General features: G+C 43.7%; 1 protein-coding gene across 1 annotated transcript; it reads left to right on the forward strand.

Annotated features, from left to right (window-relative positions):
* The first annotated feature begins 208 nt into the window (after positions 1-208).
* On the forward strand, positions 209-11,867 carry CD48 (CD48 molecule). Its single transcript, XM_015249005.3, has 4 exons — positions 209-364; positions 6,155-6,448; positions 9,313-9,576; positions 11,532-11,867. The coding sequence occupies exons 1-4, from the start codon at positions 283-285 to the stop codon at positions 11,609-11,611; spliced, it is 720 nt and encodes a 239-aa protein (XP_015104491.1). The 5' UTR covers positions 209-282; the 3' UTR covers positions 11,612-11,867.
* The last annotated feature ends 223 nt before the right edge of the window (positions 11,868-12,090 follow it).

A 12,090-nucleotide genomic window follows, 5' to 3' on the forward strand; every position in this document is an offset into this window, starting at 1 on the left:
GGAGAAGTGTCTGGTCAGTCAGGTTTGCTGATTGTTCTAAAAGCAAGCAGTAAAAATAAATCTAAAAATTAGCCTTTTCCTATTTCCCCTTCAGGGCCCTCAAAAAGAAAAAACAAAAAAACACTCCAAAACTTGTGAGACTTCCTGTTTCTGGTCCTGGGGCTCCACCCATCAGTTGCTGGGTTTTTTAATCTAACCTCAAGCTATGTGTTCAAGAGAGGCCTCAGTCCTTTTCTAGCCTGGTTCTGGACTGTCTCCAGAGTTCCTAAGACGTTCTGGAGCATGTGCTCCAGGAAAGGGAAATGGCATCTGGCTTTGGGACTTCTACTGCTGCCCCACCTGTTCCTGGCAATCAACATTCGAGGTACTTTCTTCAGCTTCTCTGCCTGTGCTGTGCCCTGTAGGCATAGTCAGACGGAAAAAGGAATGTGGGGGGTGGCTCCATCCCGGAAGTAGGGCAGGATTTCCAGGCAGCAGATATTTTCGCCCTGGTGGCAGGGCTGTGGTGAGCTTGGGGAGCCTTCTTTAGCCTTGGAGAATCAGGCTCCATCTCCTTCCCCAAGAGGATGTGACAAAAATAAGACCCTGGTGAGATGGGGAAGTAGGCCCCTGACAGTTAGTCCCAGTTTGTAGTTTTGAATAACAGGAAGCTCTACACTGGTGGCCGCCACATTTTATGCTCAGCCACGCTGTGCTCCCTGAGGCTTTCTTTGAGATCTCTATCTGTGCAAAGAGTTATGTACTGAGCAAAGGTAAATGATGTTGTCGTTGTGCCAGAGAGAGATCAAAATTGTGGGAAAGAAAACTTGGAAAGGGTTGCTCTGTCTAGTCTCTGAATGAGAGTCTGAGCAGAAGCTTCAGTATCAGATGAACCCCCAAACATCTGATTCAGAGTTAAGGTTCGTTCGTCTGCCATACTGTTTGTTCTGTTCCCCCTTGTGTGCCGAGGGACTGAGCTAACTTTCCCTATGCCCTTACAAGTGGGTATTTCTCCTACAGATGTGAATGTTTCTTACAAAAGGTGAACTACTTGGTTTTCAGAGTGTTTACCATGTCTGCTGTTTCCTTAGACAATAACCAGCTTAAAGCAATTAAGAGACATTATGCCAAAGAGACATAATTGAAGGAGGCAAATTTTGCTCACTACACTGCGGAAGTCTAGAGACATGATGATTTCAGAACACTCATGGCTATGTGGGCTCCATGGGGCTGACTTAACTCATAGAACACTCATATGACCTTGGGTGTCAGAGGTGGGGTGAAGTATTCATCCAGTGGTTGGGAAAGAGAGATGCCAGGAGAGCTGGAATATTTCAGGAGTTTCTCTAGACATGAGGTCGATGTGTCTAAATCTCTTCATGCTTAGATTGTGACTATGGATGGTCATTTTATCCCCAATTTATGACTCCCCTGCCCCCATAACTACATTTCATCTAAATTTAACTTGGTTGTTTGCCATGAGGAAGGTGCTTTCTTATCTCTAGGTGTAAATACATGCCTTTCCTTCTGCCTAAAATTTTCTGCACGCTCCTCTCTCTAGCCCCTCCCTTAGCCTTTCATAATCACATGACTTCCTCCTCGATGCCTCAAGCTTCAGGTTATGGTTGGTGAATTGCTTGTTTGATCATCTGTCTCCTTGAACTCTGTGAGGAGAGGGACCTTGTCCAGTGCTCAGCCTAGCACAGTGTCTAGAATATGGCATGGGCTCAATAAATAACCATTAATCCTATGAATAAATGAGTTGAAAGAACTTCATTTCAGGCTATCTGTCCAGATCTTCCTGGGGATGTAGTAGTTCTCTCCTTCCTGGTCAGGGATGCTTTTGTAGAAAAATTTGAGAAGTATTTTTAAATCTCCTACTTCATCCCTCCTTAGACTTGAGTTTCTCAGCTCTCTGATCTCAGGACATCCTCACCACTCTGGGCATCCTCCTTGTCTCCCCACAACACTAGCAGAATGTGGTGAGAACAGTACGTACTGGGAATCATAAGACTTGGGCTCTGAGTTCCATGCCACAGGATTTTCTATAAATCATAAAAGCTTCCCGAGTCTCAACTTTCTCATCTCTATTATGGTAGATGCTTGATAACCCTGTTTCTTCAAGGGGTTATTATTAGGATCAAATGAAATAAAGCAATTACTCTGTGATTGTGACACACACAATCTGAGACAGATAAGAGCCTGGAAGATCCCTGCTCTTCTGCTGTCTATGTTTTTTTTGTTGTTGTTGTTGTTGTTTGTTTGTTTTTTGCTGTCTATGTTATGATAGTCATCTTTTATTTATTTTTTCAGGACCTAGCCACAAGACAGGGCTGCTGCACTGGCCCAGTTTGGGCACATTATGATACTTAAGAAACACAGTCCATTGGCCATAAGTAGTTAAATGGTAACTCAAATTTCTACTTGTAGTCTTTCAAAAGATGTTAAAGGGAGTCCAATTTATAAGCTATAGCAATGCTTCATACAACCTCCTTACCTGCCCTCTTTAGTCTTCTCAAACTTTCCCATCCATCTTCTATCCAAAGATTCTCACTTTTTTGAGCCTTAATGCTGTAGCACCCCTATTTCCTGAACCAACCTGAGCGGCCCCTGTTTATCTCTTCCTTTCCTTCCCACCTTTTCAGTCCAAACTAGTCTTAAGTAGTAAGCAAGAGGAAGCTAAGTGGGAAGCAAAAATATGAACAATATTTATGACTAGTAGGAAGTTATGAAGAGAAGACAAAGAATACATTTTGTCCCTCTATTCATTCATTCACTTATACTATACTAAACCAAATGTGGGCCAGGTATTATGGAGATTCAGAGTTGAGTAAGACATGGTCTTTGCCTTTGAGAAGCTCACAATCTAAGTGACTATGTGTCTCTCTTGTACTTTGGTTGCATGCTCTTTTTAGTATGTTGGGGGATACCCTGGACAAACAAGATCTCATTGTTATAAAGCAGACTCCATTCTCACAAGGAGAAAGGATGTGTCTTAGAACTGGGCCTGGATCATGACTTTAGTCTCTATGCTCTGTACTCTTCATTCCTCATTGGACTCATCCTCATTTCCTCCTTCCCCAAGGAAGCACCTGGTAGGTTCTCTGGTCTAACCATGGTGCCGGGGCCTCGCTTTCTTATCATCACTTGTCCTAGGCCAAAGACCTGATTTTGTGTTATCTTTTGTCCATTCTATGTCTTTTACTTTTAGACCTAGCCTACAAGTGAAAGTTTCTTCAAGAGCTGCTAAAATGTTTTTGGATTTTAGGCCCATTCTTCCACATTCTTCACTCTTTCAGATTCATTCCTACAAGATACATTATTAGTCTAGTCCTTATTTTACCACTGTTTTGGTAAAATAAGTTTGACAGGCAATTATTAAACATCTCAATAATTTATGCATGTATGCATTTATACAAAAAATAATGTAAATAATTATAATAAAATAACACTACATGATATTTATTGAATAATTACTAATCTTCCAAGTATTATTCTAAGTATTTTATGTACATTAATTGATTATTTGTATTAATTAAATTGTATTCTAAGCATTTTATTTGTGTAACTGTGAGTCAGGGTTATTCAGAGAAACAGAACCAGTAGGACACATATAAACATGCAGAAAGAGACTTATCATGAGGGATTGACTCATGCAATTATGGACACATAATCCATATCATGTACTTCTCTGGAGAAGTCCCATGATCTACTATCTGCAAGATAAAGGCCTGGAAATCTACTGGTGTAGCTCCAGTACAAGTCCACAGGCCTGAGAATACGTAGACTCATAACTCGAATCTCCATGCTTTGTACTCTTCATTCTCAGTGGACTCATCCTCATTCTTCTTTCCACAAAGAGGCTTCAGGGAGGCTAATGGTGTATGTCCTAGTGCAAGTCCAAAGGTCCAAGGACGAGAACACTAATGTCTAAGGGTGGGAGAAGATGAATGTCTCAGCTCAAAGAAAGCAAGTTTACTTTTCCTCTGCCTTTTTGTCCTATTTGGGACCTCAACAGATTGGATGCACCGGCATTGGTGAAGGTGATCATCTTTACTCAAGTCTACTGATTCACATGTTAATCTCTTCCAGAAATACCCTGAAAGACACATCCAGAAACAGTGTTTACTAGCTATCTGAGCATCCTGTAACTAAGCTGACACATAAACTTAACCATCACAAACTCTGTAAGATAAATACTAAAACAAAGTCAGAGAGGTTAGGGAAAATGCTCCAGTTACACAGCTAGTAAGTGGCAGGGCCAGATTTAGAACAGTGTAATTCCAAAGCCATGTTCTTAACCATCATACTACAATGGAAAATGAGTTAGACTCATAAGATTCATTTTTGTCTTTAGGAAGCTTATAGTCTGGTTATAGAAGCAAGTAATAGACATTAAACAGATCATTTCACTACGATTTAAGTGCTAAGATACAGGCGTGCGCAGGATGTTGTATCGTTCCTTCTTCCCTCCTCCACCATCTATGTGTAACAGTTCCCAAGAAGCCATCCTGGTGGTTGGCTGTGACTTATCACTGAGATATAAAGTGGTTAACTGTGGGTTGCATTACCTTCCTAAGCATATGTCTGAGATTTGTTGGAGAGTCTGCCAAGAATGACCTAGGCCAGCCGTTCTCAACAAGAATGAAGGTGGGAAGATTTGGCATTGTCTGGAGACATTTTGATGATCATACGTGGAATGATGCTACTGGTATCTAGTGGCAGAGGCCAGGGAGGCTGCTAAACATCCTACAATGTACAAGGACAGCTCTCCACAAAAAGGAATTCTCTGCCAAAAAGTCACGAGTGCCAAGATTGAAAAACACTGACCTAGGCAGTCTATTATCACCTTTTCTCTTAATTCGCATGGAAACAAATAACAGAATGAGAACAAGTCTAGAATATATGTCTAGTGACTTTTAAATCCTGAAGAGAATCTCCTGCTAGACTGTATGCTCCAAGAAGCCAGAGACTCTGTCTGCATTGTTGGTATCAGAGCCTAGCACAGGGCCTGCCTGGCACATAGAGTCATTCTTCAAATACTGTTGCTTGGACTGAATTGATTATGTCAGAGAGACGATAAAGTATGGAATAGACCAATCAGAAGCACTGTGGGAAATATTACCTAGGTTTGTCTGTGTGTGCTCCACGCATGGGTTAAATCCTCAGTAAATTGTAGTTGAATGGATAGATGGATGGTTTAAAGGATTAATGATTTGAAAGCCCTGGGGACAGAGGCATTTTTATCTTTATTGAAAAGAATGCTTTTAGAAATGATAGACATGTGGAAAGTAAATAGCTAGGTATAGATACACGGTTAAACAAGGTGAGATTGCGTGTGACAGTACATGAGACCAGAGTCATATAGGTCATACTCCCTCTCCTCTCCTCTTAGCTTCTTTCTACTGCCCTTTCTCAGTCTCTCTATATATATACTTATACATATACACCTCCCGCCACAAAAACAATCAATAAACCTCCCTTCATCTTGTATCTCCTAGCTGTCATCTTTTCTTTCTCCTCGCCTTCACCAAATGAGGTTTGTTAGAACCGAGGCTTATACAATTTAGGGTACCCTCATGAAATAAAGAACAGACTACAAAATTACAAATAGGAACAAAAATTGAATTTAGTTAGAAGGAGAAAAGAAATCCCAATGGATCATAAGTCTTTTTAAAAAACCAACCACTACTGCAAAAATCACGAAAGCCAGAAAAATAACCAATATTTTTATTAATAAAATGGTCCCATGCTTCTATAATACTTTGCCCCTGAATAACTCTGGCTCCTGTTCACACCAATCTTGCTGGAGAACGCAACTGAACCTCGGGGAACACAAGCACAGACAGGAGACGTGACTTGTCATCACTGTACTTGAAAATGTACTGGTAAGAGAGTAAGGGAGAGAGCTGGGGCCAGCCTCTGTGTTCTTTATCTCTATCACCTGGGGGCAGAACTAGATAGACTGTAAGCAACATCCCCTGTCCGCATGCCCACTTCTCAAGCTCCAACTTACACTGAATTCCTGATCAGGGGTCAGGCTCTCTGATGAGGAGAATACTCACTGCTCCCAAGCAAAAATCTCTTCCTTCCTTGTTGCGCCAGCCCAGGCCAAAGCCTGGACCACTGAGTAGCTCTGCCCTCTCTAAGATGGGTCTCATTCTCTCATTGGCAGATCGTTTAGAACTTGCAGTCTCTGGCAGCAATGTGAGTCTGAAAATTTCCAGTTTGCCTGAGAGCTACCACTCACTCACGTGGTTTTATACCACTGATCAGAAGATTGTGGAACGGGAGCATGGTGAGCCAAAGTACTTCAATACTAAATTTAAGGGCAGGGCCACCCTTGATATTCAAACTGGTGCACTGAATATCTACAAGGTCCAGAAAGATGACAGCAGCACCTACCTCCTGAAGATACTGTACAACGCTGGGAATGAGAATGAGTGGATGGTCACACTGATGGTGTATGGTGAGTTAGGGGAGCCAAAGGTCCAGCCCCCACTCCAGGGCTCTGGATGGACCACGGGGAGGCTTTCCGGGAATCATGAGGACTCTCCCTGGGAAGAGGACAGAGAAACCTCAAGATAGGCTTAATTCATATCTCCACTTGAGAATGAGCCTGGGCCAGCAGACCCCAAAGTTATATACTTTATATACATTTAAAACCTCTTCTGACATTAGTGAATCTAAAATTTGAAGAGAAAGAAAACAATAGAGATTATTTCCTCTCTAGTCTTCATGCTGTCCTATGATCAACCCAAATCAGTTCTGAGCTCATCTGAATAACATATCTGAACAAAGATGTCATCAAATGTAAAGGAAGAGATAGAAGAGATAAAGGATTGGGCGAATTCAGTGGTTCAGGAGGGTTTTTTACCTTTCAGAATGGGTGGGACAAAAACTTCCACTCATAGTGCTCGCCTAACCGGTATGTATGAAATACAGACCAGAACATTACACTTGGAGTCAGACAGATTTGATTCAAGTTCAAAACCTGAATCAGTCACTTACTAACTGTATGACCTTAGAGAAAGATCTTAACACCTCTGCCCATATGAGGTAAAGTTCTGTTGACAGCAGGTAATAGAAAACACTTTGTTATACCTTTAACCAAAAAAGGAGAATTTGTTTTTTAGAAACTAGGACTAGTTAAAGCAATTTAAGGAGTTCAAAAGAGTCAAGAAGGGCTGAAAGGGAGGAAGAATGAGAACCAGGGCCAGTCCAGAGTCGCCAGCCTCTGGAATCTGTGGATTATGCCAGTGGATTCCTGCCACTTACATGATCTATCTCTCAAAGCCTATCTCCTGGTTGAAATTCTCCAGGGAGAGAAACTGATTAACCCAACTTGGTTCAGGTATGTGATTTAAACTGTTACGGCCTAAAGATTCAGGTTATAAAGCAGAAATATGGTTCTTGGAGAGGCCTCCCTGGGGCTGAGGTGGGCAATTATTAGAGAAGAGGGGCTTGGCAAACATCCAGGAGAGCTGTGCAGCTCAGAGCCTTGGGTTCCTCATCATATCATGAGGATAATTATATCCTTTTCGGATGTCATGAGAATCAAAGTAGACGATGAAAGTGAAAACACTTTTAAAATGCTTAAACAGTGCAAATGAAGAATATTGTAATATATTCACATCCCACCAGCCAGACGATCCCTGGAGTCTAAGTGGCTAGAATTCCCTCTCACTCACTTCCTCCATGTCATATGACCTGCAAATTCAGGTAGTCCTGGGAACAGAAAAGATGCAAAGGCTCTTCAGTGGTTTTCAAAAAAAATCCAAAATTTGTATCGTTTACCAATTTTTGTGGTAAATACTCCCACCACAGCCAACTCCAAGCTACTAATGATTTCACAACCAGCTTACAAAATTTCTGAATATTTTAAAATCCACAAACTGGCTTGACTTTGGTACACCTGCCCAAGGATAAGACCCTCAAGATGCAATTAGCAGAAGAATCATCCTTCAATCTGCCCAGCAATTTCTAACAGCTCAAAGGGGCATCTTGGAGTCAGACTACCCAAGCTGGCTCAGTCCACAAAGTGCCCAGTGCTGTGTTTCTCACCTTGAGAAATGCGGAAGGTTTAAGACTTGAGGCTAGACTACAGGAAGTACGAAAAACAGTATGAAATTCTTTCGTGTGACACAAGAGGAGTTCAGCAATCTGAGAAAGTTTTAAGGAGGAGATGGACCCAGAGGTTCAGGAAGCCAGGTGACAGTGTTTCCATTGCCACCCACAGACATAGAACCCAGAGGCCAGCTCTGATCTGGTTAATTCTCTGCCACATTTTAATCCTATGCCATCTAAGCTGTGTTGATTCTGCAGGTGTTTTACCCTTGACCAGAAGGGAAAGACCCCAGGGGATTTCATAAAACAGTCTCAGCCAAGGAAGGGGCAGGTGCTGGGATTACCTCTCATCCCAGCTGGCATTACAGCGACAGCCGTGAAGGTGCTGTGACCTCCAACGAGCACATAATCCTAACACACTGCAAAAAGCACTTCCCCCTGGACAAGGCCATTTTTATCTTACTAACCTTGTGCTAGGTGGTAGAGTCATTTTACCTGCGAGAAGGAAGTTAAAGGCGTTAATTAGTTTGCCCAATGTCACTCCACCAGAGCCCAGTCTAGGCTCAGACTGGTCTCACTGCAAGGCTAGTGTTTGAACACTCTATTCTCATAACTGCTCCTTCCATCCACCCACCTATCCTTTTCATCACATACTTACAGAATACCTGCTCTGTGTCAGGCACTGAAATACCAAAGTTAACAGACACAATGCTGTGCATGCCAACTGGCATGTGCTGGGAGTTCCATGAGGTTCTTCTCTGCAGTTCTGCCAGAGTCCAGGAAATGCCTTTGCCATGTGTAGGGCGGTACCTCTTACCCTAGAACTCTTGCTGAATCTAAGCCCAAGAACTCTTGAAGGATCGTTGGGCCAAGGTGACAACTGTGGGCCATTGCTGGAGAAGGGGCCCTGAGCAACTCAGACAGTTGGGATATCAAGTTTGACTCCAGCTGAGCTCTTTATTAAAACTTTACGTTCTTTCTGGCCCGTGGATGGGCATAACCCAATTTTGTTTCTGGGTGTACGGCTCCCCCTTCTGGATTCAGCTTAGCTTTGCCCCAAGGAGTAGCTATTCTGTCTGAAGCCTCCAGAGGTCAATGCTGCTCACTGGCTCCCCCTGCAGGGAACTCTTCTCCATGACTCTGCTCCTGCTCCCTCCGGGGCCCCTCCCTAGCTCCCTTTGTACTTTGTTGGCTAAACTCTCATAGCATAAATGCCTCATGGATGCATGAATCCGTTGTCTCATCTTATCACATCTTCATCTTCAGATCCTGTACCGAAACCCGTCATAAAAATTGAGAAGGCACAGGAAATGAACAACTGTAACCTGACTCTGTCCTGTGTGATCCAGGACCAGCCTGTAAACTATACCTGGTATCGGGACTCAGGGCCTTTTCCAAAAGAACTCCAGAGGAGTGTGCTTGAAATCACTGTTACGCCACAAAACTACTCCCAGTCTTATACCTGCCAAGTCAGCAATCCTGTGAGCAGTCAAAACAACACGATCTACTTCACCTCACCCTGTAAACCCGGTAAGAAATACTCCCAAGGGAGCTGAGGGAGGCACAGCGTAACTTATGTTTTCTTGATTGAAGAAAGGTGAGGGGATCTTATTCAGCCTCCTGACACCAAGCTTGGTGGAGAATCCCAAGGCGTCTGTGAGACATGTGGGACTTGGGTTCTCCTGACAGCTCTACCACCACCTCTCAGCAGGCTCACCTCTTTGTGGAGTCCGGTGGTGTTATCTGCCAAGAGCGACAGGCACAGGGTCTCTGATGTCCCCTTCTGCCCTGCTCTGACAGTGCTCAGTCCTAGAATCTGAAGCCAGGGTCATTGCAGGGCAATCTGAGGGGCAAAAGGGCACATGGGGGCTCAGTCCAGACGCGGTCGGGCAGGAGCACAGAGAGGTTTCTGGCAGACAGCAAAGGGAAGAGGGACCAAGCGGATGAGCATGGGTGAGAGCAGGGGATGAACGGGCGTTAAGAGTCTGATCCTAAGGTAGAGACCTTCTGTTCTTCCCCAGGTGTATGCTCCTGGGTTTCATGTTTCTGATTTCTCTGTCTCCTGGAAGGGTCCACTCATTACAGCATCACTCCTAGCTCTCTCTCTCTCAGACCTGCCCAGGTCCCATAGTTGGGTAGCTACGATTGTAGGTTTGGGAGTCTGTTATAGCTGGTATTAATCCTGAGATTGTCCCTTACTAGCTAAACAAGTTATTTAGTTTCTTGAAGCCATGTTCTTCGGAACTAACAGACAAAATAATAGTTCTTATCTTGTACGGTTATGAGGATCAGATCAAACAACACAGATGACTATCTAGCACAGTACCCGGTAAGTCTTCAGTCAATGGCGGCTAAATTAGGCCCAACCCCTTCAATTCTAGAGACACTAGAGGTTTTGGGGACATTGTAATAAATTTGGATCACTATCTTCAGCATTCTGGATCCTGTACTGCCATACCCCTTAAATCACAGCCCTCCATGCCCTGGTATGCATATCCTTCCAGAATAACTCATACCCATGGCACCAACATTTACCTGAGATCCTTGTCATGCCCAGTCATCAGGGACCATGACCCCTGGGGACATTGCTCGTTCATGGTCTTCCTCCACCCAGTCTGCTCTTCCCACCTGTGCTGATTTCTTTACCTTTGCTCCCACACATGAGCTATGGGAAATGCAGACTCTTCTGTGTTCTTCCCAACTGTCTCTTCTAGTCTTTCTTGATAAGCTCTCCTTTTCTGACAAAACAGACCCAAATGACACTTGGTGTCTGACCACAAGACCACAAGTTGGCAGAGTAGTTCCAATCAACACCACAGCCTGAGATACAGAAAAAGGAAGAGACACAATCCTGGTCTTCTATAGAATGAAGGAACTGTTCATCCACAGAGAAGATGGAAGCAGTAACACATCTATTTTTTGGAAGGGCTAAACCCATCTTGTCACTTTAGAGTCACCCAAATTCTAGAAAAGCATTTCTAATCCCCTTCCTTAATTTATCGCTCTGCTCTCCTTCCCTCCCCGCGTCTCTCCTTCCCTATCTCTTCACTTTCCTTTCCATCGCTCTTTTCCTTTCCCTTTTTTCTTCTTAGTTGGCACAGGTGGTTAGTATTGGAAGAGAAGTAGTCCTTCCTTCCCTAAGGTTAGTCACACATAGTATTATATGGTCAGCTGTCTGCGCCTAACGCTCTGCCCTACTGCGTTGCTGTCCAGGGCAGGAGAGTGATTCTTTCCCAGGCCCGGTGCCAAGGGTGCCTTCAAGCACAGGACTCAGTGAAGCTAGTGCCACTTAAGGGATTTCTGCACTCTTTATACTTTACATCTGGGGAGGCAGCCTGGGCAGAGGATGTCCCAGGCACACTGGGACCAGATTCACAAAGGAAACACATTTTCTTGCTCTACAAGCTCCGGTGCCAATGTCCAATGTCCCTGCCCCTTCTCAACACATTGATAGACACCTGCTTGATGTTTTCTTGTTCTTTCAGCGCCATCCTCTGGAGCATATTGGACAGAAGCTTGGCTAGTGGTCATTGTAACCACCGTTCTTGGCCTCCTATGGACCTGAGATGAGCTCTTCTAACTCAGGTGTGAAACTTCAAGGATACAGGATGTCACCCTCATCAGGACAGAAGCTCTGGCTCCATGGGATGGGGAAAAGTGCATTGTTCAAGTATCGACAAAGATTAGCAAATCAACTTTTTAAAATCACAGTAATATTTTATTTTATATCCCTTAATTGTCTTCCAACACACCTGTCTAGATACCCCACACACATTCTTCCCAACCAAAAACAAAAAAAGCACAAAATGTATTATGCAGTATTTTTTTGTTTAAATAATTATTTTATATAATCGCCAAAGTGGTTTCCCAAAGTTATCCCAAACCTGTTGGACAAGGCCTGTTCCATTAGCCTGGACAAACTGGAGCACGGAGATACGTAGGGGAAAGCTGGGACCACAGGCTCCGGTGCGTCAGCACGGCAGAGGAGTTCACTTGTGCCGTCTCTGATTCTTTCTCCCGCATCAGCGCCAAACCTCCTAGGGT

Source organism: Vicugna pacos, chromosome 21 (assembly GCF_048564905.1).
Source record: "Vicugna pacos chromosome 21, VicPac4, whole genome shotgun sequence".
Classification (NCBI taxonomy): Eukaryota; Metazoa; Chordata; class Mammalia; order Artiodactyla; family Camelidae; genus Vicugna; species Vicugna pacos.